The 27015-nt window shown below is 38.3% G+C and overlaps 1 protein-coding gene across 2 annotated transcripts in view; it reads right to left on the bottom strand.

Moving 5' to 3' along the window:
* Positions 1-2495: 2495 nt before the first annotated feature.
* Positions 2496-27015, bottom strand: part of DHX40 (DEAH-box helicase 40) — a 48636-nt gene continuing 24116 nt past the window's right edge. For both annotated transcript variants that reach the window (XM_045985692.1, XM_045985691.1), the window contains 6 exons: positions 12179-12293; positions 11247-11355; positions 9803-9897; positions 6999-7068; positions 6479-6707; positions 2496-4132 (listed from right to left, as the gene is read on the bottom strand). In XM_045985692.1, coding sequence (XP_045841648.1) covers positions 3993-4132; positions 6479-6707; positions 6999-7068; positions 9803-9897; positions 11247-11355; positions 12179-12293 — 758 coding nt within the window. In that variant the 3' untranslated portion in view covers positions 2496-3992. The remainder of the gene's footprint in view (positions 4133-6478; positions 6708-6998; positions 7069-9802; positions 9898-11246; positions 11356-12178; positions 12294-27015) is intronic.

A 27015-nucleotide genomic window follows, 5' to 3' on the forward strand; every position in this document is an offset into this window, starting at 1 on the left:
ATATATACTGTTCTCAATTTATTTGCTATTAGAAATGGAGTATAATATTTTAATGAATGCCATATTTAACTTTTTATGTGTTTAACATCAATCATCAAATCATCAATTATCAAATTATGCTAAATCTATGTGAGTCAGACCTTATGAGGAACAGAGTTATTTTATATAATCCCAAAGAGTTCCAAGGATATTAATCTAAAGGTGGGCTTGCTGGGTTATGCACATCTTCAAATTTACTAGATATTGCCAAAATGTTCTCTAATATAAGAGCAATTCATTCTATGCCAACACTTTTCAGGCATATTGGCTACTGCCAATCTGATGAAAAAGAATGGCACCTCAGTTTTAAACTGGATTTCCTGGTGCACCTGGATGGCTCAGTGGGTTAAAGCCTCTGCCTTCAACACAGGTCATGATCTCAGGGTCCTGGGATCGAGCCCGGAGTCGGGCTCTCTGCTCAGCGGAGAGCCTGCTTCCCGCTCTCTCTCTGCCTGCCTCTCTGCCTACTTGTGATCTCTCACTGTCAAATAGGTAAATAAAATCTTAAAAAAAAAATAAACTGGATTTCCCTAATTACTAGTAAGATACAGTACCCTTGTCTTACATAATTCACGTTTCCTCTTTTGTGAGAAAACATGTCCCTTGGCCATTTTTCTATGATAACATTTGTCTTCATTTGTTTTTGTTTCATTTAGTAATTTGAAGGTGAATCCTTATTCTTTAAAGAACAAATTTGTCCATTACCACTACCATTCCTCCAAGGCTCCTTCCACCTTCTTAATTAGATCTAGTATTCCTCTCATCCTATGGACAGCCTCTCTCAGTGGAAATCAACTGTTTTTTTCCCCCAAGATTTTATTTATTTGACAGACAGAGATCACAAGTAGGCAGAGAGGCAGGCAGAGAGAGATGAGGAAGCAGGCTCCCTGCTGAGCAGAGATCCCGAGGCGGGGCTCGATCCCAGGACTCTGGAGAGGCTTTAACCCACTGAGCCACGCAGGTGCCCCGAAATCAACTATTTTTATAGGAACTATTGTCACAATTACCATAAAGCTTTAACAATGTCATTCTCCTTTAATACATTCCTATAGTACAAAATAAGTCCAAATTCCATAGTTTGACTTTCAAAGCCTTGTATAATATGTTCTCAACCAACATTTTTAACCTATTACTATTACTCTATGTACCAAATAAACTGGATTGTTCGCCACCCTTCTCAAATTGGGCTTTCTAATGCTCTGTCTTGATCTATGCTACTCCTAGCATCCATCTGTTTACTGGAAATTCTTCTTCAAAGAAAACTCTTTCTTATAATGCCAACAAATAAATTTAGGAAAGAATTAGGGAAAGAAAAATCACCATTTTGCGACCATAGGAATAAACTGATTCGGCAAAGGGTGCCTGGGTGGCTCAAATGTTAAGCATCTGCCTTCAGCTCAGATCATGATCTCCAGGTCCTAGGATTGAGCCCCACTGAGCTCCCTGCTCAGTGGGGAATCTGCTTCTGCCTCTCCCCCTGCTCATGCTCTCCCTGTATCTCTCTGTCTCAAATGAATAAACAAAATCTTAAAAAAAAAAAAAAACTGATTTGGCAAGAATCATCGTTTGATGATAAATCCAGAGGGTGGTAATTTATGAGGAATAGGCTATTTAACATAATCTCAACATATCTCTCCCCAAAATTACTTTTTTAAAATATTTTATTTTATTTTATTATTTTTTTTAAGATTCTATTTATTTATTTGACAGAGAGAGATCCCAAGTAGGCAGAGCAGGGCAAAGAGAGAGGGGTAAGGAGGCTCCCTGCTAAGCAGAGAGCCTGATCTGGGGCTCGATCCCAGGACCCTGAGATCATAACCTGAGCCAAAGGCAGAGGCTTTAACCCCAGGTGCCCCCCAATATTCTTCTTAATAATAAGAGTAACTACACTGAAGAAATCAAAATACACTAACCAAGTAACCAAAAGTAATGTCCCAATGGGGGACAAATACTATGTATCTCCAGATTTGATGCCTTAGGAAAGACATTGGTATTACTTACGCAGTGTTCCAGTCATGGAACTCCCATCATGTGTTCCAACCGTGAAGAAACATTAGAGAAATCCAAACTGAAGACATTCTATAAAATAACTTAGCCTGGGGGCACCTGGGTGGCTCAGTCGAGCATCTGACTCTTGATTTTGGCTCAGGTCATGATCTCAGGATCGTGAGATCAAGCTCTGCGCTGCTTAAGATTCTCCCTCCCCCTCTCTAAAAAATAATAATAGTAAATACTATTATTATTATTTAGCCTGTCAAACTGTTAAATGTGAAAGACCAAGAAACACTAAGGACATTTTCCAGACTAAAAGAGATTAAATACAGTACATGATTCTTGACTGGATCCTGAACTGGGGGAAAACACTATAAAGGAAAGGACATTACTGGGACAACTGATGCAATGTGATTATGGACTATAGATTCAGAATGTGTGGTTAATATTTACTGAAATGAAAGAGCATTTATTAAGAATCCACATACACCGCTTCCACATCTAAGGAAATATACTGATACACAGACTTGAGAAGAGAACCTGGTAAAATGAATGTGCTGAAATAGTGTTGAGAGCACTGAAGATTACAACGGACAAAGCAACAATGCTGGGAATGTTAGAGGAACCATCATCACTCACCTTACTTTAAGAACAAACACACAGATTTGGGTCCTTAAGTGATTTTCAATAAAGGCTCAAGTTTCTAATACTGAACAGGAAACTGTTTAGACACCAAAGGAAATAACTGTAAAAGAGTTAGTTACCTATGAAAATTTTAGATTCTGAATTTTACAAAAAATATCTAAAAACACACATTATACTACCTTTTGAATTTTAATGACACTAATAGCTTTATTTAACAAACACTGAGTAACTACTATGTGCAAAGCACCGTGCTAGGTGCCATGAAAGATACAAAGATGAGAAAGACATAGTCCCTGCCCACAAGGAGCGTATAATCTAGTGGGGGGAGACAGACAAATACACAAGTAACTAGAATACAAGCAGTAAACAACAGAGTGGGCAAGTGCTGAGTGTGGCCTGAGTGTGATACTAACTAGCCTCAAGGTTCCAATTTGAAACACTGGTGATGTAGTGTTGGCTGCTTTGAAAAATTCCTATCTCAATATCAGTGTAACAGATGTTCAAATGGTCCTTCTCAAGCAGCTAGAGGCAAGAGAGCAGGCCACGTGGAGGGGCTGTTTGAAACACTGTCACACCTACATACAAGTATGTAGGGACAGCTGAAAGAAAAAACACATATATATCATCTGTCCTTTGGTTAATGGCTATAGCTACTTTTTAAACAATATATTTTTATATAAAAAGGAATTTGTATAATCCCAGAAAAATCAATTTAAGGATTAATATTAATTCAACAAAGAAACTTGCCATAGGCAATTTTCGTATTTACTAAATGATTAAATCTTTTCTCTAAATATCTATAAAGCTCTGTAGCAATTAAACGGTTAGACATCTAAGTATTGCTGAGTAAAAACCTCTTATATTCAGCCTTCTGAAGGAATTGGTCATATACCTGATAACCTGATATAATACTATTCTAATAGCAACAAGAAGGCCTTAAAGAGATTTAAGGAAAATAATTTTTAATGCTTCAAATGCAAATGGAATACACGCTGATGAAATACAATTCAATGTTCTTTGAAAATATCTCAATGACAGCATTGATACCGTTAAGGCCAGCAAAACTGAAGTGAGGAAAATATCACATGTATTGTCTTTCATTGGTTTCATATATCATTGCCTATGACAATGGCAACTCAATCTTTTCTTTGAAAATTCCATTTATTGGTACTGATGAACTTTGATTTGCTTTTAGCTTGTATGCTAATAACAGCTGCTGACCACTTCCTCTTGGTACTGCTGTCTGATATAAATGGCAAAGTAGAAGCACATTTCCTGGCTGCTTTTCCTACTTCCTGAATTGCAGGGTTCACTGCTTAGCCTGTTTCCTTCCGTGTGTCACTGTGATCCTGGGACCTCTGCTGCTTTCGCTCAAGGAAACGAGCACGTGCATCTGATATGGATTTATCATCATTTCTTCTTTGCATTTTCTTTAGGACTTCTTTTGAGATTCCATCTGAAAATGTTACAAATTAATTCAGTAAAACTTTAATTGTGAAACTCAATACAAGAAATGTTAAGAGAAGGAGAAGCCCTGATTTTTCAATGTTACACATGGGGGGAAAAGGGAAATTAAAGTTTGTCCTTTCAAAAGAAACAAGTAGTCTATGGTTTAAAAATAAGAAAGAGAGGGAAGGGGAAGAAAAGGAAGAGAGAAAGAAATGCAAGTATGAAGGCCTGAATGTTAGGATAACTGACCCTAATTCAAACATGTAGTACAGTTTATACACGGCAACAAAACACTACATTTCTGAAGACTTTTCCAGATCTTGGGCAAAATTGCTTACCATTCTGTATCTCATGATGTTAAAAAAGGATAAAACAATTTGCTCCCAATCAGCCTCAGAAGAGGAAGAGAGAATCTCAAGCAGGCTCCAGGCTCATTGTGGAGCCAATGCGGGGGCCTTGATCTTACAACCTTGGGGCTTGATCTTACAACCCTGAGATCATCACCTGAGCCGAAATCATGAGTCCCATGCTTTAAACAACTGAGCCTCACTGCCTTAGACTCAAGTTTTTGCACTGGTAATGAGAATTAACATGGGTTCTTGGAACTAGACCTAATTCCAGCTGAGGGCTGGAATAAATGTTACTAAATGCAGAGGACGTGACCCTCATTTCTTCTGGCCAGTTGTATATTATTAGATCTTCATGACAATATATATTGTGGGGGGAATGGTAATGCTGATGAAAATGTGTCAGGAGATACCTATATTTACATTTTCCTATCTTTTATATATCTTAATTTTTTGGTATGTGGCTACATAGTTTATATATTTTCTTTTTTTCATTAAAAAAATTAATGTATAATTTATCAACGGTAAAATATACCCTTTTTAGTGTACAGTTCTACAAATTTTCACAAGTACATTATAGTCAGTGACCAAAATCAAGAGATAGAGCCCTCAACCCCCCAAATTCCCTCCTGTTCCTTTGTAGCCAACCTCTCCTCTCACTCCCAGCTCCTGACAACCACTGATTTCAACAGATCTATCTATTAAAAGGCATTGGTCTCTCTACCCCAAGTTGACCTTTATTATAAAATCTTAGGGGCACCTGGGAATCAGTGGGTTAAGTGCCCGACTTTTGATTTTGGCTCAGGTCATGATCTCAGGGTTGAGAGATCAAGCCCTAGCTTAGCATGGAGCCTGCTTGAGATTTTCTCTCTCCTTATGCCCCTCACTCTCTTCCCACCGTGCGCCCCACCAAAATTAAATAAATAAATAAGATTTTATTAAAAAATCAGCCCCAGAAAGCTTAACTGAAAAGCTTTTTGTATTTGTGAGCTGAAAATTAAGCTTTCTGTCCTAGTTCAGTATAACTGTTTATACCTCCCAACTGGGACCTAACATTTCACAGAAAATCCCCTAGGGAAAAAAAGATGTTCTGAAGTAATAGTTCACAAAAAAGAATTTTTTAAAAGATTTTATTTACTTATTTGACAAAGTAAGAGAGACAGTGAGCGAGGGACCACAAACAGGGGGAGTGGGAGAGTGAGAAGAAGGCTTCCCGCTGAGCAGGGAGCTCAGTGCTGGGCTTGATCCCAGGACCCTGGGATCATGACCTAAGCCAAAGGCAGATGTTTAACGACTGAGCCACCCTGGCGCCCACAGTTCACAAAATTTTATAAACAAAATAAAAATAGCAAAGGAATACTAAGAAGCAGTATGGTATTACAATTAAGAGTATAAGCCATCAAGGGGTGCCTGGATGGCTCAGTTGGTGAGCATCTGCCTATGGCTCAGGTCATGATCGGGGGTCCTGGGATCGAGTCCTGCATTGGGCTCCCTGCTGAGCAGGGAGCCTGCTTCTCCCTCTGCCTCTGCCACTCCTGCTGCTTGTGTTCTCTCTCTCTCAAATAAATAAATAATCTTAAGAAAAAAAAAAAGAGTATAGGCCATCAAGTCAGTTTCCTTGGATTCAAAATCCAGATTCACGAATTATTAGCTACGGGATTTACAGCAAATTATTTTAACTGCTAAGTATTTCCTCATCTATAAAGTTGGGATATGTACTTAGCTCATAGGGTTATTGTGAAAACTCAACGGGGTAATGCCAGTTGTTAGCACACGGTAAAAGCTCAACATGTACTGTTGTTAATAATGTTGGTGGACAGAGGGGTTAAGGAAAACATGATTAACTAGAAGTCAAAGTAATGAAGTCTGAGACTCATGACAACTCTTTGCTTTCTAAAGAGACAGAGCCAGAATCTATGCTCTGTAATAGTACTTCTATAATTATATGAGAATTTGGACATTTATGCTCCTTGGACTTATATCACTAGAACAAGTGGCTGACTCACCCTTTAAATGCTTTACATTTTCCTTATTTGTCCATCTCCTTCTTGCATCTTCTCTCACTTCACGTCGGGCCACACTGCTCAAATCATGTGCATTAAATTCATGCAACTTGGGTAACAAGTCTCTCACCCATTCATAACGGATTGGACACACAATTCTTGCGTAGACTTTGGTGGTAACTAATACCTCATGAAAAATGATCCATTCGAGTTTGGTTTCTTGTTCATGAAGCTATACAAAAGAATTCATTTAAGGATGATAACTCAGTAACTTGTCTCATTCCACATCTGACCAGCCACATACTAACAGCTCAAACTCTTCTGAATTAATTCCTATATTCTTTAATCAAACAGGGGGCATGGGCCAACCAGTACCTTTACAGCTTTATGTAATAAAGATATATGCTAAATTTAACCTCAAAGTGAAAAGTAGAAGACATTTATGCATGACTTAGTCCTACATCTTCACAAATTTCTTTCCTTTATTAAAAATAGGACATTTTAATAATAATAAGGCACTTACTGCTGAGGAAGGATGAATGTGAACTGGGCTTCCACGCCCGTCCATTGTGCAAAATGTTCTCCCAACAGATCTAAACAACAATAACAACAACAAAAAACCCCAAAGGATAAAGACAAGAACAGAAAACAATGAAATAGAGCACCAAGTCTAACAATAAATAATTATTTTATGTTCCACCACAAAGAGTGTTATAAGCATAAGCTTAAACTTTTTCAAGTGTCACTATAACTTTTCTACCAACTCCTCTTAAATAATGATACAACTTCTCATTACATACAACCTAAACAGTCATTTCAGTTAAGTACAAATATTTCTGGTTACTAAGTAGCAATATTAACAGTAATATTATATTTGTGCTTTAAAGTTTCCAAAATGATTTTATAATAAAGTCTCAAAACAACCTGTGAGTTCTGAGAGCAAGTCACTTTTATTAAGAAGTCAAAACTGAGATTCAAATAAACCAACTAGCCTTCTAAAGATCACAGAGTTAATGTATGGGGAAAGCAAGTCCCAAACATAGGTCTTCTGACTTAAATACAGTGTTCTTTATAGTATGCTACAACTCTTTTTAAAGGGATAATTTTCATTATTCTAAAATCTGATAATTAGAACATTGCATTCTATCATTTCTCTACTTCACATTCTTCAAATTCCTATCCTCTTCTGGGGCACCTGGGTGGCTCAGTGGGTTAAGCATCTGCCTTCAGCTCAGGTCATGATCCCAGGGTCCTGGGATTGAGCCCCATGTTGGGCTCCCTGCTCATCAAGAAGCCTGCTTCTCTCTCTTCCCTTACCTCTTCCCCTACCCCACCCCCATGCTCTTTCTCTCTCTCAAATAAATAAAATCTTTTTAAAAAATTTCCTTTTTAAAAAAATTCCTATCATTTTCTATACTTCCTTATGTAAATGTTATTCCAAAAACTTGTCAAAATATTAGCAGTAGTTCAATCATCACTACAGATGATTTCCTACAATATTTTATAAATATTTCCATTATAACTCAGATCAGACTGCATTATAATTGTTTATATATTGTACAGTACAAAAACTTTTACTTGAACCATTTAAGTTAGTTGCCAACCTATGTCCCATCATCCACAAATATCTGAATGTTTATTTTCTATAATCAAGGATATTCTACTACATGACCATAATACATAATACAACCATCAAAACCAGGGAATTAACACTGATACATGACTAACACCTAATCCTCAGACCCCAATAAAGTTTTACCCAAATGTCCTAATAATATCCTTTATAGCAAAAGAATTCAATTCACAATCAGGTATTAATTTTACTTTTCATGTCCCCTTAGTCTCCTTCATCTGGCATACTCCCCCAGTCTTCTACCTTCATGATCTTCACAGCTTTTTGAATAGTGATTTTGTAGTGTGCCCCTCAATTTGAGTTTGTTTGTTTCAGGATGATTAGATTTAGGTTATGCATCTTTGGCAAGAACATCACAGAAATGAAGCTGTATTTTTCATTATATCCTATCAGGAAGAACATGATTTCAATTTGTTTCATTACTGATGGTGTTCACTTTGATGGCTTCATTTGCATAGCATCTGCCAGGCTTCTCTATGAAAAGTTACTTTTCCCCTTTCCCTTTGTAATTAATAAGACTTTTGTGGAGAGGTGCTCAACTAAGTCTATTTGTCATTAAACTTTTAATTTACTCATTTATTAATTTATATGACTACAGACCCATGATTTCACATTTTATTTAATGGGCTACATAATCCATTACTATCATTATTTATTTTGATGCTTAGAATGTCCTATACTGGATCAGCTGGGGCCTATTCAAGCTAGCTCCAGTGTACTTCTAACATGGCCTCAAACCTCATCGATCACTTCTTGTTTGCTGGCAAAATATGATGTTCTGGGCTCATCTTGTACTTTCCCACCCCTATTTCTCCAAACAGCTCTAAGTCCTTTATGCAGCAGATGGTTGTTTCAAGTCAAGATCCGGGAACTAAGATATTCATTGCTATTATGGTGTTGTTGCTCCCAGTCCATCTCAGAGCTAGGGTATATTTGTATATAAATATTTACACACATACAAATACTTATTATAAATATACACAGTAGCATCTATTTTTATTCCCATATCTGTCTATCCATCCATCTAACTATATTGAAAACCATAAGTTCACAATGATACCCTGAAATTCCAATCCAACACCAAAGGGCTCATTCTCATTTTTTCCCTTTCAGTATTTCTAATACTGAAATATTAACTAACTGAAATCTAATACTCCCTTTACCATTCCTAAAATTTATTTAATTATGTGATCAATTCCTTTGTATATAATGAGTCTCTCATCATCACCACTGTTACCCCTTTCCCTAAGAAGATGCCCTCCCTCACTGCACTCAGACTCTAAACTCAACATCAAACACCTCCCATGAGTGCCTCCCCCATCCTGCTTAATCGCTGACACTCCACACCAAGCTATTCTTGCTCAGAGATGGCACGTTCAATATGTTTGTCTTTCATATTCCACAGAGAGCCACCCCTCTACAAGAAAGCCCTTGTCACTCAACTAAGGTGCTGATATCCCATGTTAGACAGCTGTCCTACAAACTCCCTCTTACCAAACTTGAGCTCCAATATCCCACTCTGAGCCACTACAGCTCCCCCTGCACAAGTGACAGTTATGGAGTCACTGCAATTAATGTCATCATCATCACAGAGCTTAAATAAATCATCAATCTTTAATATTAAATAGTTCAACATTGTAGTCAATCAAATACAGTAGTATCTCTTATCCATTTCTCAAGCTCATATTACTTACCTTCGAGCTACATTTTTGAAATAGCCTGCACAAAGACATCTTCGTAGTACTTCATGTTTTGGGCCTTCAAAGGTCTCTCTTGGGAAATCACTTTGCTATAGAAATAATATATATACAGTGGTAATATCACAGAATAATGTGAAATAATCTTTTATTTTGAAAACTACACATTTCTAGAGATTTCTGTTTCTGGCCAATATGAAGTAAGAGGGATCAGATTTGGGGCGCCTGGGTGGCTCAGTCGTTTAAGCATCTGACTCATGATTTCAGCTCAGATCATGATATCAAGGGTCGTAGAATTGAGCTGCATGACAGGCTCCACACTCAGCTCAGAGTCTTCTTGTCCCTCTCCCTTTGCTCCTCCCCTCGACTGCATGCGTGTTCCCTCTCTCTCTTCTCCAATAAATAAATAAAGAAATAATAAAATCTTACAGAAGAGAGATCAGACTTACTCTTCTTGAAACAACCAAAAATGTACAAAATACATGAAGTAATGATTTTCAAAACACTGACTATCAAGCAATAAAGGACAGTGATCTCTCAGAAATAAATGAATTATAGGAAATAAATGAATTAAGCCCAACTGCCCCAGCTTACAGTCAACTTTTTTTTTTTTTAAATATTTTATTTATTTGACAGAGAGAGAGGTCACAAGTAGGCAGAGAGGCAGGCAGAGAGAGGGAGAAACAAGCTCCCCACTGAGCAGAGAGCCCAATGCGGGGCTGGATCCCAGGACCCTGAGATCATGACCTGAGCTGAAGGCAGAGGCTTAAACCACTGAGCCACCCAGGCGCCCCACTTACAGTCAACTTTGAAAGAAATTCTGGATGAAGGCTCAAGGAAGGAAAAACCCAAGTGGAACCTGGAGAACTCCCTGAGCTAAAGAGACAGAGCTGGGGCACCTGGGTGGCTCAGTTGGTTATGCGTCTGCCTTCTGCTCAGGTCATGATCTCAGGATCCTGGGATCAAGCCCTACATCCGGGACCCTGCTCAGTGGGGAGTCTGCTTCTCCCTCTCCCGTTCCCCTTGCTTGTGATCTCTCTCTCTCTGTCAAATAAATAAATAAAATCATGAAAAAATTTGAAGGATTTACAAAACATCAAGAGAAAGAACTGTGAGTCCAGGAAAACTAAAATGCCAAGAGTTCAGGAGAGAAGAGAATTTCACAGAGACAGAACTCCAGAGATTTGCAGAAGAGCCTCCACAAGTGTTTAGCTGAGCACTGGTTAGCATATAAATGTGAGGAAATTACCAAAGACTAGGAAAAAAAAACTCCCGCAAGGATAAAGAGCTAACAGTGCTTGGTACTCACACACATTTAAGAATGGGGCCTATTCCTACAAACCACAGATCAGAACACCTCATAATTTCCATAGTTTGGAAGACAGTACTCAGAAAATCTTGCCAAAATGCTACTCAAGAAAAGTATCATTGTAGTAACTACCTGTTTAAGCTTCCTGATTAGTTCTCGAAGTTGAGCTTCAACACGAAATGCAGAAAATAAGCATCTCCAGTGAATCCAGTGTTTTTGGCACCACGAAGCTGGAGCTCCACTGCAAAACAAAAATATTGGTTTCCTGAAATAACTTCTGTAACAGTCTAACAGGGGCGCCTGGCTGGCTCACTCAGTAAAGCATATGACTCCTGATCTCAGGGTAATGGGATTAAGCCCCATGTTGGGACACAGAGTTTACTTAAAAAAAAAAAAAAAAAAAAAGATAGGGTGCCTGGGTGGCTCAGTTGGTTGGGTGACTGCCTTCAGCTCTGGTCATGATCCTGGAGTCCTGGGATTGAGTCCCGCATCGGGCTCCCTGCTCAGCAGGGAGTCTGGTTCTCCCTCTGACCCTCTCTCCTCTCATGCTTTCTCTCTCTCTCTCAAGTAAATAAATAAAATCTTAAAAAAAAAAGATAGTCTAATATTCTCATTTTCTATTACAAAACTAGAAACAAATAAGCAATAGTCAGTTCTTTTATGAGACCTGTGCAATTACAGAGAAAGCACTTCAAGGAATTTGAAAAAACTAAGGTAGGTGCCCCCTGAGTGAAATAAAAAACAATTTACAAATGAATTTCTTCTTTTTAACAAATATATCCAGTCATTTTCTCATCTAAGCTACTTCTACAGAACCAAAATTCGATAAGGTCATCTTCAGGAAAGGTTTAGGGAGAGAAGAAAGAAGAGAACTAATACTAAATAATAAATGCCCACTTAGTAACAGTCATCTGGCATAGATAAATCTCACTAATGTTCACAAAAATACCTTGAGGTCAGTAGTACCCCCACTGAATTTTATTGTCTAAAGTCACAGAGGGAATACATACTGGAGCGGTAATTCAAACTGACAACTTTCTAGTACACAGAACTATTCCACATACCTTGATTTGCACTGTTCAAAGATGACAGCTAAAGTTGCAAAGTCATTAAATCCTCCAGCTTTAGCTGCCAATTCTCGATGTCTTTGTTCTGCTTCCTTCTGGTACTCTGGATCAACTAAAATGACAATCAGAGAGGCCATTTAGTTATACTTTACATCAAATGCCTACATTCATTTTGTTTACTCAAGGTAGAAATTAGAAATTAGAAATCTGCCTCATCATCTACAGTAGAATAAGGTGGAACTATATTAAATCTTCTGGGAGGATGGGGGGCTCTAATTACTCCCACAACTCTTTTATTTCTTTTAACCACATATTGGAGATTTAATTAGAATAGTAACAATAATTCTCCCAATACATTTGCCTTTAAAATAGTATTTAGAATTTATTTTTTAAGTTTGTTTTGATTATAAGAATAACCCATCTTTACAATAAAACCATTATATAAAAGTTTAACATTCCCCACTTGGTCACATTACCCATAAACCAATCCTCAAGGCTAACCATTGCTAGTTATTGAATGTGTGTCCTTCAAGATATTTTGTTTTTGTTTTTTAAATTTAAAGTTTTTTTTATCATTAACACATAATGTATTATTTGTTTCAGGGGTACAGACTATGATTCACCAGTATTATACAAATCATTCACCTCTACACATACTTTCCCCAGTGTCCATCACCCAGTCACCCCGTTCCCCCACCCCCGCCCCTCCAGCAACCTGACTGTTTGCTGAGATTAAGAGTCTCTTATGGTTTGTCTCCCTCTCTGGTTTCATCTTCTTTCATTTTTTTCCTCTCCTTTCCTAAGATCCTCTGCCTTATTCTTAAATTCCACATATCAGTGAGATCATATGATAATTGTCTTTCTCTGGTTGACTTATTTTGCTTAGCACAATACCCTCTAGTTCCATTCACATCGTTGCAAATGGCAAGATTTCATGTTTCTGAGGCTGTGTAATATTCCATACTGTGTGAGTGTGTGCACGCGCGTATCACATCTTCTTTATCCATTCATCTGTCAATGGACATCTAGGTTCTTTCCGTAGTTTGGCTATTGTGGACATTGCTGCTATAAACATTGGGGTGCAGGTGCCCCTTTGGATCACTACATTTGTATCTTTGGGGTAAATATCCAGAAGTGCAATTGCTGGGTAGTAGGGGAGCTCTATTTTCAACTTTTTGAGGAACCTCCATACTGTTTCCCAGAGTGGCTGCACCAGCTTGCATTCCCACCAACAGTGTAGGAGGGTTCCCCTTTCTCTGCATCCTTACCAACATCTGTTGTTTCCTGACTTGTTAATTTTAGCCATTCTGACTGGTATGAGGTGGTATCTCATTGTGGTTTTGATTTGTATTTCCCTGATGCCTTCAAGATATTTTCTATGTATATACCAGCATATGTATATGATGGTTTATTTTTATAAAAATGGGTTATATGTTTTGAAACTTCCTTTACTTAATAACGGCTTCATGTCAGTACATGTAGAATTATTCGTTCTCCAAATAGCTACATTATATCCCCAGGGGTAAAAGAACACAATGCAATTTAACCAGTCCCTATTTATCCAGTTCCTAATTAAGGGCAATTAGACAGGACTACCATAAAAGCAGAACTGAATTACTATAAGTTCTTCTTTCCTTTTTTTAACTTTTTACTGAAGTAAAACATGCATGTAGAAAAATACCAGGTTGTAACTGTACAGCTCAATGTTAACAAAAACAACCTACCAAAATACCCAATAACTATCTATTCCCCTCCACAAGAGTAACCATATCCTGACTTCTAACTCCACAGAAGATTTTTGCCTATTCCTAAATTTTGTATAAATGTACTTCATGTATCTGATATTTTTGAGATTTATCTGTTATTGACTTTGACCCGTCCCACTCGGGATTGATATGGTCTCTGATCACCCAAGTTCTCCACATAGTATTTTACCCAAGCTAAATTTCTTTCAAAGTCCCATTTTTCCCCCCAAAATTTCCTAATGCTTCTTCATTCATTCTACCACATCATACCACAATTCCTATTCCTTCAGTACACCCATCACAACTCGATTTAGCATAGGCACTATGATGCCTGATACTAGAGAGCAGCATATACAGACTATGATGTGAATCTGCAAAGCAGCAGTTCCTGGTATTAGGAGGAAAGCAATCTGATCAAAGACAATACCCATGAAGATAAAAAGTCTTTCATCTCAGGCTTTAAGTAGCTTCCACCTTTGTTACCTAGGTAACAACTGAAGGAAGCAGTTGTTACCTAGAGACAAAAGGAGAGAGAATATGATTAATTACAGGCCCTGCCTGTAATACAAACAGCCCTGCCAAGGTGAGAATACAATTCTCATCTCCTGAACCACACAGGGAAACTGATTTTTAAGCCAAGACATTTAATTTCAAGCACTGAATCACCACTGCCCAAAAGGCATTATGCCAAAAGTCAAATCACACCAGACTTGAGCATCACCCTGTCCTGGCTCCCAACACCAGGAGACAAGCCTATCAGGCAGGAGATCCTGGACCCCTGAATTGTGTTTCCTGCTATAGAAATGTAGAGCACCAGCTGCCTTGGACCCCTGGGCTACAAAGCCACAAAGAAACTTCCTACCTTGGCTCAGTTCTTCCTTTCTCTGCCTCTAGCCAGCCATTCAATTTGGCTATGACACCTACAAGCATAATTTACACAGGTGGCTTACCATCTCTTATTTAAATGTCAGTATAACTGCAACAACTTTTGGCATAGATTACAATTTTAAGCTCAGCTCATATTTTCTGAAAATCAATTCTGCCGGTTAGTATTGGATCCCTGTTGTTTAGAGTGGCTACCTGCTCACATTTTTTAAAATGCAGAGAACATACTGCTTCCCTGGCTGTCCATCCCACATTGCTACCGTCTCTCTGTCTTTCTTCCTCCATTATTCTCAAAGTCAAGAGAACAGATAACATTTTTTTTTTGTTCCTTTTCCCTGAATTCCGCCCCTCCCCCCAAAAAAACCTAATTAATGAAAATTAAAACAGGCAGAAGTCCCACAGTAAATTCAGGATATGTATGGGAAAGTCAAAATCCATATCACACAGTTCCTACAATCTCAGCAATTTTATCCTCTAAACAACAGTCTGACTATCCACCTTTAATTACTTTCCAGTAGACTTGTCACTGTCTTTAATTTATTATCTTTCCCCCAATGAAATTCTACTACCAGTTTTAGGTCTTGCAAATAGGTAGATCTTTTTTTTTTTTTTTTTAAGATTTTATTTATTTATTTGACAGAGATCACAAGTAGGCAGAGAGGCAGGCAGAGACAGAGAGAGAAGCAGGCTCCCCGCCGAGCAGAGAGCCCGATGTGGGGGCTCGATCCCAGGACCCTGGGATCATGACCTGAGCCGAAGGCAGAGGCTTTAACCCACTGAGCCACCCAGGCACCCCGCAAATAGGTAGATCTTCTAAAGCAAGAACTGTTAAGTGACAAGGTGAAGCAGCAAAACAAGTTGTATCAGCTGAACTTCCCCATTTGGGAAGATAATTCAATACTTTTCTATATAGCAATCAAACAGAAAACAAAACTATTTCACAGGGGATTTCAGTAATAATAACAATCCTCAGAGCCGAAAGAGAGGAATAAAGCCACAAATGTCACATACATATAAAATGCCCTTTACTTCTAAAAATGTCACAATTAACATAATTAAAGACTTCAGAACCAACCCAATGTTTATTTTAAATTTGTTCCATTTCAAGGAAATGCTTTTCACCACCTAAAAAATATTTAACAGCTCTCACTCTATTGTCTGACTTCTATAATATTTTAAGACTTTATTTATTTATTTGACAGATCACAAGTAGGCAGAAAGGCAGGCAGAGAGAGAGGGGGAAGCAGGCTCCCCATTGAGCAGAGAGCCCCATGCAGGGCTCAATCCCAGGAACCCAGGATCATGACCTGAGCCTAAGGCAGATGCTTTAGGCAGATGAGCCACTCAGGTGCCCTATTGTCTGACTTCTAAAATAATATCTATACTAGTGGACCCTGTACACAGTTTCTACAGCAAAAGGCAGATCACTAAAAATGTTGACAGTATGATCATCTTGATGTTTATAATCTTAATTTAATGTTAGATGTGAGAATACTACCCAGTTTTACCAGTAAGTATATGATAAACTATATTAGGTGATCTACAGAACCCAAGCCAGAAAGGACTGCTTAACCTATAAAGACTACAAATGCTTATAGAAGCATCTGGAAAGCTAATACACATTTTGGGTGTAACAAGATCTTAGCAAGTCACATGCTCAAAAGCTGAAGCTGCATTTTGCAGCAGCTGAAGTTCTTCATGATCCAGGTTTAAAAATTAATTATGTATTTATATATAGGCCATAATCTCTCTCTAAATGACGAACTTAGAGATATATGGTAGCAATTGTTGCCTCTACGAATCAGACCTAAGGACATCTTTAGGAGAGGAAGACTTTTCACTTAATTCTTTGTGCAGTGTTTGAATTGTTAACTATGTACGTATATCGGAAATGGTGATGTAAGGAGTTAGGTGAAACCTCTCTCCCAGACAGACATCTGTTAAGCCAGTCAAAGTTACCGAAAACAATCATTCAAAGTCTCTGGAGACTGAATCTATGGATTCAGTAAGAACAGAACGAAGGATCATGTTCGAGTAGGAACTACACTCAACACCCCCATAGCTTTGTGTGTGGAAGAACTCAGCAGCCTGCAAGCGGGAGCCTTTCCCTCACCTAAAGATCCTACTCTGTAAGGAGGATCAAGGCCAAACAGCTAATAAATGGGGGAACAGCTAAAGACCGTGAATTACAGCTTTCCATTCCCTTACAGCTCTGTATTGCAGAAGAGCTGTTCTAGTGAGTTCAGCAGCTGAGTGGTAGCTCCACTACTCCCAGTTTCCTATATCGGGTTTTCGTTTTTGGCAGCCGGTGAATATCTACAGATGCCGTCTCACCAAGCTTTATGCTAAGGAAAATGTATACTGGGCAGTGGTGATAACCAAAGCACCAGTTCCCACCACCTCCCACTTTAAGCTTCTGCTTTGACGGGAGGATCTGGGTGGGGCAGCCAGTGAAGAGCCCATTCCCAATCAACTCCCAGCTCCTGCTCCATAGCACAGACATTCTTCCCAGGAAAGCAGAGACAAGCACTACTAGAAACCAACAATACTTTACCCCTGCCAAGGTGCCCAACTTTATCTGGATCAAACTAGAGAGTACTTTATGCCCCAAGGGCACTGTCAAAAACAACAAAGCCATCAGCTAGCTATCAGTGGAGACTAACAGCCTAATCTGTTACCAACAGAGGCAGGCCAGCAAGAAAGTAAAGCAGGCCAAAAACTTAACAGAAAGATCAAAGAAACCAACTAAACCCATAGTTGTCCCGATCTTCTAAGAGACTATGTAGACCTCCAAGGTTGTACCTTCTGAGGAGGTACAAAAGGAAAGGGAACACCTGAGCTTCTGGTCTATGGCTGAATACAGGACAAACTCATAAACTCTAAACTATGAAAACAGTCTCCAAACTACACAACACAGATTCAACAGTAAAGGGTGAAAACATCACTAGCTTGAAGGTATTAAGTACGACCTGCAACCAACCAGTAACTGACTGCTGGAACTGAAATGTGCAATAAAAAATAGGAAAACTTCACTAAGTGGGGCTCAGTAGTAGATCTGGGCTGAAAGAAGAAAGAATCAGCAAAATATAGATCAAAAGAGATTATGCAATCCAAAGAACAGAGGGAAGAAAAAAAAAGGATGATGAAAAATGAGCAGTGTCAGAGAAATGTGGGACACCATTAAGCACACGAACCTTGTGTAATGGGACTGCCAGAAGGAAAGAAGAGGAAGAGGTAGAAAAAACTTTAAGGAAATAATGGTTGAAGAAAAATTCCAAAATTTGATGAAAAACATTAATCTAAGTTTTGATTAGAGGAAGCTTAATGAACTCCAAGAAGATAAAAGCAAAAAGACCCACAGATTCACAATAGCCAAAATACTGAAAGCAGCAAAAGGAAAATGACTTATTATGTACAAGAGAATGCCAATAAAATTAACAAATGACTTCTCATTAGACATGATGGATGCTTAAAGACTGTGGGATAATATATTTATTTAGTGTTAAAAGAAACTGTTATCTAAGAATCCTATATCTAACAAAATGATCTTTCAAAATGAAGGAAAAATAAAGACATTCCCAGATAACAAAATCTAAAAGAATTCATTGCTGGCATACCTGACTTACAGGAAATAATAAAGGAAGTTATTCAGGCTGAAAGGAAGTGACACCAGACAGCAATCTGAATGACACTGAAAAAGAATACTGGTAAAAGTAAGTATGTTGGTAAATAAGAGAGTATCATTATTTCTTCTATTACGTCCCCTTCTGTGATTTAAAAAGAAATTGCATGAAACACTATCTATAAAATTGTGTTGTTGGGCCTATTAACATAGAAATGTAAGATATTTGACAATAACACCTATTATCTATTTATTTTTTTTAAAGATTTTATTTATTTATTTGAGAGCGAGTGAGCGAGCAAGCACAAGAGCAGGGAGAGGGGCAGAGGGAGAGGGAGAAATAGCCTCCCCACCCAGTAGGGATAGGGAGCCCGATGTGGGGCTTAATCCCAGGACCCTGGGATCATGACCTGAGCCAAATGCAGATGCTTAACCAACAGAGCCACCGAGGGTACTACCTATTTTTTAAAAAAGAAGCCTAGGTCAGTATCTAAGGGGGAAAAAACTCAATCCTGTCTCTGACATAACAATAGAAAAGACCATTGCTATTTCACAGTTGCATTTTTATTCTGTGGAATCTAGAAACACTGAATCTCAAAGCTACCTTAGTGCTTTGGGGGTAATTCATGTTTCATATCCATTAACATGATTGACATCAAGTGCTTCACAAAGGCAAGACTTAATCAAAAATACCTCACCAAGAGCGCCTGGGTGGCTCAAGGTAGGTTAAGCATCTGCTTTCAGCTCAGTTCATGATTTCCAGGTCCTGGGAAAGGGCCCTGCGTCGGGCTCTCTGCTCAGCCGAGAATTTGCTTCTCCCTCTCTCTCAAATAAATAAAATCTTAAGAAAAAATAAACCAACTCACCAAATCAAAGCACAGAAAAAATACATATTCTTATTGGCTATATTATCTGAATATTCTAAAGAGTCCACAGGTATCTAAAGCCAAGTATTAAGCTAACAAAGGGAAGTCTCCCTTTTCCTTGAGTGCCTTCAAATATAGGTCACTTTCAAATAATATTTTCCTAAAGTGCAGGTCCCAAAAAAGGCCTTCAAGATTTCAAAACCAACTCAAGAACTTGATTAAAAGAAAAACAAAGAACAGGGATGCCTGAGTGGCTCAGTCACTTAAGGGCTGCCTTTGTCGCAGGTCATAATCCCAGAGTCCAGGGATTGAGTCTGAGTAGGGCTCCTTGCCCAGCAGGGAGCCTGCTTCTTTCTCCCTCTGCCTTCCTCTCTCCCTGCTTGTGCTCTCTCCCTCTCTAACAAATAAATAAATAAAATCTTAAAAAACAACACCACCACATAATTAAAACCAAAGACCAGGGCACCTGGGTGGCTCAGTTGATTAAGTGTCTGCCTTTGGCTCAGGTCATGATCCCGGGGTCCTGGGGTAGAGCCCTGTATCAGGCTCCCTGCTCACCAGGGAGTCTGCTTCGACCTCTCTCTCTCCTCTTCCCCACTGCCTGTACTCTCTCTGATAAAATCTTAAAAACAAACACGGGCATCCATGTGGCTCAGTTGGTTGAGCGACAGCCTTTGGCTCAGGCCATGATCCTGGAGTCCCAGGATCAAGTCCCACATCGGGCTCTCTGCTTGGCAGGAAGTCTGCTTCTACCTCTGACCTCTCCCCTCTTATGCTCTCTTTCTCTCTCTCTCAAATAAATAAATAAAATCTTAATTAAAAAAAAAAAAAACCCTAAGACCTGAACAACCTAAAAAGCTAAAAAGTTGAGTCAACTATCCATCCACAGAGAGAAGATTCTAAACAAAAATTTTAAAACCAGGGGTGCCTGGGTGGCTTGGCTGGTTGAGCAACCAACTCTGGGTTTCGGCTCAGGTCATGATCTCAGGGAGGTGGGATCAAGCCCCACAACGGCCTCAGCCTTCATGCTCAGCGCATAGATTGCTTGAGATTCTTTCTCCCTACCTTTCCCTCTGCCTCTCCCCTCTGCTCACATAGGCAGGTACACATGCACAACGTGCACTATCCCTCCCCAAAATAAATAAATAAACTCTTTAAAAGAAAAAAAATTTTAAACCAATATCTGACCTTCTACTTCCAGTACTGGAATAGACTTAATTTTTCATTTCTTCTCAACTTCTTTCAAAGACATAAGAAGGTTTAAAGAAAATATTATATAATACTATATTTGAAGTTCATAACATATGTAAATGTCATTTATATGACAACAATAGCACACATGATGGAGGAATGAATGGAACTAAATTGTTGCAAGCTTTCCTGTATTTTACACGAAGCAATAAAATATTCATTGAGTAAACTGTGATTAAAGATGTATATTATCAGCCCTACAGCAAGGACATTTTAAGCAACAGCAACAAGAATAAAGGCTTTAACACAATCCTTATCAAAATTCTAGTAGGCCTTTTCCTGAAAAAACTGATATGCTGGTTCTAAAATTTATATAAAAATGCAAGGAATATGGAATAACCACAAGAGTATCAAAAAAGGAACACGCTGTTGAAAGACTTACAATACCTGATTTCAAAATTTACCATAAAGCTATGTAATCAACACTAAGTGGCACTGACATAAGGAGAAACAGATCGATAAAATAAAGTCCAGAAATAACAGTCACACATACATAGTCCATAGATTTTCTTTTTTTTTTTTTTTTAAGATTTTATTTATTTATTCGACAGACAGAGATCACAAGTAGGCAGAGAGGCAGGCAGAGAGAGAGGGAGAAGCAGGCTCCCCGCTGAGCAGAGAGCCGGATGCGGGGCTCGATCCCAGGACCCCGGGATCATGACCTGAGCTGAAGGCAAAGATTTTAACCCACTGAGCCACCCAGGTGCCCCAGTACATAGATTTTCTAAAAAGGTATCAAAGCAATTCAGTGGGGGAAAAAATCTTTTCCATAAATGTGCTGGAAATAAGAGAAAAAAAGTAACCTAAACCTCTACCTCATACCATATAGAAATACCATATAGTACAGTGGTCAGATGGATCACTGTACTATATTAAAAGCTCAATAATGTAAAGCTTATAGTAAAGTATCAATAGAAATATGAGAGAGAAGTGTATTTTCATGATCCTGGGGCAGGCAAAGATCTTTTAGCATTCAGAGAGTAACCACAACAATAGTAACTGATGTATTAAACTTACCAAAATTCAAAAGCCCCCATCATCAAAAGCCACTGTTCAGAAAGTAAACAGAAAAGCCCAAAGTGGGAACAACTACATGCAACTCATTTTCTACCAAATAACCTGTATCCAGAATAAATTGAAATCTCTGAGATTCCATAATTTTTTTAATAAATTTAAAACCTGAGTAAAAGATTTTAACAGACAATTCACAAAGAAGATAAATGGTCAATAATCACATGAATGCATAAAAATATTAGTCAGCAGGAAAATACAAATGAAACCATAATGAGGGATCACCAATACATAATAGAATGTGTAAAATAACATGACAGGCAACACCAAATGTTGAGGAAGACATGTGGTGCAAACATTGCTGATGGAATTTTGAAATGGTATAGCCATTTGGGGAAAAGGGTTGGCAATTTCTTTCTTTCTTTCTTTCTTTCTTTTTTTAAGATTTATTTATTTGAGGGGCGCCTGGGTGGCTCAGTGGGTTAAAGCCTCTGCCTTCGGCTCAGGTCATGATCTCAGGGTCCTGGGATCTAGCCCCACATCAGGCTCTCTGCTCAGCAGGGAGCCTGCCCCCCCCAACCTACCTCTCTGCCTACTTGTGATCTCTGTCAAATAAATAAGTAAAATCCTTTAAAAAAAAAAAAGATTTATTTATTTGAGAGAGAGCAAAAGAAAATGTGAGCAGGGGGAGGGGCAGAGGGAGAGAGAATCCCAATCCCACTCAAACTCCCCATTGAGGGTGGGGCCTGATATAGGGCTGCATGGAGTGGTGGGGGGAGGAGGGCTTGATCCCAGTACAAGAAGGAATGGGATGCTTAACCCACTGAGCCACCTACGCACCCCAAAGGTTGGCAATTTCTTTTTTTTTTTTTTAAGACCTTATTTATTTATTTGACAGAGATCACAAGTAGGCAGAGAAGCAGGCAGAGAGTGAGAGGAGGAAGCAGGCTCCCCGCTGAGCAGAGAGCCAGAGGCAGGGCTCGATCCCAGCACCCTGGGATCATGACCTGAGTCGAAGACAGAGGCTTTAACCCACTGAGCCACCCAGGCGCCCCAAGTTGGCAATTTCTTAAATACATGCTTACTCAATAATGCAACAATTTGTTTCCTAGGTAGTTACCTAAGAGAAATGAAAATATACATCTACAAAAGACCTACAGAGGAATGTTCAAAACACCTATTCTTTTTTTTTTTTTTTTTTACTTTACTTATTTGACAGAGAAAGAGAGAGAGAGTGTGTGTGTATTTGTAAGAGGGTGGGGTGGGAGGAGGAGAGTGGCAAGGAGAGGGACAAGCAGTCTCTGTGCTGAGCCTGGAGCCCAACATGGGCTCAATCTCAGGACCCTGAGATCACAACCTGAGCTGAAACCAAGAGTCCAATGCTTAATGGATGGTGCCCCCCACATGCCACTTAACAGCCATATTTATAAACAGCACCAAACAAGAAACAATTCAAATGTCTATCAATAGGATAATGGAAAAAAACCTAACTGCAGTATGTTCATACAGTGGAATTGGATAAATCTCACCCACTATGTTGACCAAAAAAAGCCAAACACAAAAAAGTACATATAAGTCTATTTACATGAAGTTTCAGAAAAGCCAAACCTAAAAAAAAAATAGAGAAATGACTGACTGTGGGGAGGTGGGAGAGCTAGATTCTGACTGCAAAGGGGCACTAAAGAAATTTTCCGAGTGATAAAACTGTTCCATATCTTGACAGGGGTATGAGTTATATGGATGTGTGCACTTCACAAAATTAATTGAATTATACACCTAAGATTTATACATTTCACTACATGTACATTTTACCTCAAAAAGAAAAACTGTAGGAGCACCTGGGTGGCTCAGTTGGCTGTGCATCTCCCTTTGGCTCAGGTCATGATCTCAGGGTCCTGAGATTGAACCCAGAGTCGGGCTTCCTACTCAGCGGGGAGTCTGCTTCTCCCTCTCCCTCTGCCTCTGCCTCCCCCCATCTCCGCTGGTGCTCTTGCTCGCTCTGTGTGTGTGTGTGTCTCTCTCTCTCAAATAAATAAATAAAATCTTTAAAAAATAATTTAAAAAAATTAGTAAAACTGTAAGCAGTCAGTGGTATATCTCAGGAATTCTAAAGCTAATTCTGTATATTCTAGGGACAAAGGACAATTTGAATATGGACTCTGGACTAGATAACAGTATTATGTCAATACTAAATTTCCTAATTTTGATAAATGTACTATGGTTAAATAAGAGACTGCCCTTATTCTTAGTAAATATACGTTATCGTTATCAATACTTTGCGGTAAGGGAGTGTAATGTTCCTAAGTGACTCTAAAAAATACATAAAATGCATACATATATACATAGAAAGACAGAAAGAGAAAAAGAATAGTAAAGCAAATACAAAAAAAGTTAAAAACTGATGAAACTAGGTAAAAGGTATAAAGGAAATTCTTTACTATACTTTCAACATTTCTGTAACTTTGAAATTGTATTCCAATAAAAAGGTAATTTAAAAAAAAAAGAGCTAACACCAGAGTGGTTTCATCTATTTAAAAATTCCAATGAGGAAAACCAGTTCCTTTTTCTGCCCTTATAAGACTATAAGATTGGATCACCTTAATCTAATCTAACTCCCTGATTTTACAAATGAAAAATGAAGTCCAGAAAAACTAGGTCAATAGTCAGATAATTAGGTTGCAGTGGAGTCAGGTTAGAACCCTGATGTCTTGACTCTCACCTCAATACTCTTTAATAGTTTTTAGAGTATTTGTAGCTTAGAAACCCAGCTAGACTTATTTACTTAAAGACTATCATTAAAAGATGGCTGACATACAATGCTACATTAGGTTCAGGTATAAAACAGTGATTTAACAATTCTATACATTACTCAACGCTCACCACAGTAAGCATAGTTACTATAAAACATTATTACAACACTACTGACTGCATTCTCTATACTGTGCTTTCATCTCCATGACTTATTTATTTTATAATTGGAAGTCTGTTTTTCTTAATTCCCTTCACCTATTTCACCCATCCCCTAACTACCACCCAGCCAACCTTATTTACTGTATACAGTCTTTTTTTTTTTTTAAGATTTTATTTATTTATTTGAGAGAGAGAGAGCAGAAGGGCAGAGGGTCAGAGGAAGAAGCAGACTCCCTGCTGAGGAGCCAGAGGTGGGGCTGGATCCTAGGACCCGGATCAGGGATCAGGACCTGACCCAAAGACTGACACTTAACAGACTGAGCCACCTAAGCGCCCCTGCATATTACTCTTCACTAGAAAAGAACAATTGTAATTCGGGGTATTACTAGAACCAAAATTCTGACACTTAAGACTACAATCTAGGGGGAAGGGGGAAAAAAAAAAAGACTACAATCATTTTGGGATAGGCAGCACACTGATTAAACCAGAGTACTTTTATAGGAAAATGTATCCTCCATTACAATCTTGGTAATAAATAAACCAATCTGGACACACACTCACAGCTTATAAAGGGATATGGCCAGTATGGTAGCACACACTATTTTTAGTCTTGGCTGCAGGTAAGAAACACTGTCTACTCAGAAGGTCTTTTATTTATTTATTTATTTTTATATATATTCATTCATTCAAGGGGGATGGGACAGAGAGAGAGGGCAAGAGAAAACCTTAAGCAGGCTCCATACCCATGACAGGGGCTTGATTTCACGACCCTGAGATCATGACCTGAGTCAAAACCAAGAGTCAGAAGTTAAACTGACTAAGCCATCCAGGCTCTCCCAGAAGCTCTTTAAAAAAAAAAAAAAAAAAAAAAAAAAAAAAAAAATTCTCACCCCACCCCCACCCCCATTAGAAGAAAGTAAAGCTGCTATGAGACGAACTAAGTTGTGTCCCACACAGACACACCAAGAAAGGAAAGAAGCAGAAGTCTGAACCTCAAAACAATTCTCTTAGGATACAGGTGCTGAACTTTCATTTCTTTTGAGTCTAGGGAAGAAAAGTTAATATATTACTAATGTACTAGAACAGGGCAAAGGTCCACCATACTATCTTTCTTTACCAGTGAAAGGAAATTAACTCTTAGCCAGGAACATTATAGACTCTCTATTTCAAACAACTAAGTTAAAAAATAACAAAATGTAAAATTCTTTGATCCTCAGTTTCATGTCTCATAGGGCTAGATATATGGTAATAAAAATGCCCAGTGAATTACTGGAGAATCTAAATAAACGGAGAGATATTTCATGTACATGGATAGAAAGACTCAATACTGTCAGGATATCAATTCTTTCCAGCCTGATCTACAGATTTGACATAATCCCTAATTGAAGGGGAAGGGCAAAGTCAGAAAACTAACCCTATCCAACTTCAAGAGTTACTATAAAGCTCTAATATTCAAGATAGTGTGATATTGACAGAAGGGTAGGAAAAGAGGTCAATGGAACAGAATACAGGGCTTAGAAACAGACCCACACAAATATAGTTAAATGATCTTTAACAAGGGGGAAAGGTATTTCCATGGAAGAAGGATAGCCTTTTGAACAAATGGGGTTAGAACAAATGGACATCCAATTCCTAGAAGATAACATAGGAGAAAACCTAGAGGATGTTGGGTATGGTGATGACTTTTCAAATATAACACCAAACGCATAACCCATGAAAGAAATAACTGAAAACCGGACTTCATTAAAATTTAAAACTTCTGCTCTATGAAAGATAATGTCAAAAGAATGAGAAGACAAACCACAGACTTGGAAAAAATATTTGCAAAAGACATACCTGATAAAGGACTGTTATCTGAAATATACAAAGAACTCCTAAAACTCAACAATAAGAAAACTACCCAATTTAAAAAGATCTGGGGGTGCCTGGCTGGCTTGGTTGGTAGAGCATGCAACTCGATCTCAGGGTTACAAGTCTGAGCCCCACACTGGGTACAGGGATTATTTAAAAATGAAATCTTTAAATAAAATAAAATAACATAATAAAAAGACCTGAATGGTCTTTTTAAAAAAAAAAAAAAAAATCCATAGATGACAAATAAGCATATAAAAAGATGGTTAACATCATATGTCATCAGGGATCTGCATGTTAAAACAACAAGTTACTAACAAGTGCTACACACTTATTAGAATGGTCAAAATCTAAAACAATGGCAACACCAAATGCTGGTGAGGATGTGGGGCAACAGGAATTCTCAGACTCATTGCAGGTGAGAACACAAAACTGCGCAGACACTTTGGAAAATTGTTTAGCAGTTTCTTACAAATATAAACCTATTGTTATATTATAACTCAGCAGTGAGTTGAAATCCTATGTCCACGCAAAAACCTGTACATGGATTACAGCAGCTTTATTCATAATTGCCAAAACTTGAAAGCAACCAAGATGTCCTTCAATATGAGAAAATATAAACAAATCCTATACAATGGAATATTGTTCAGCAATAAAAAGAAAAGAACTATTATGTTTTAAAAAGACAACAAG

Source organism: Meles meles, chromosome 18 (genome assembly GCF_922984935.1).
Source record: "Meles meles chromosome 18, mMelMel3.1 paternal haplotype, whole genome shotgun sequence".
Lineage (NCBI taxonomy): Eukaryota > Metazoa > Chordata > Mammalia > Carnivora > Mustelidae > Meles > Meles meles.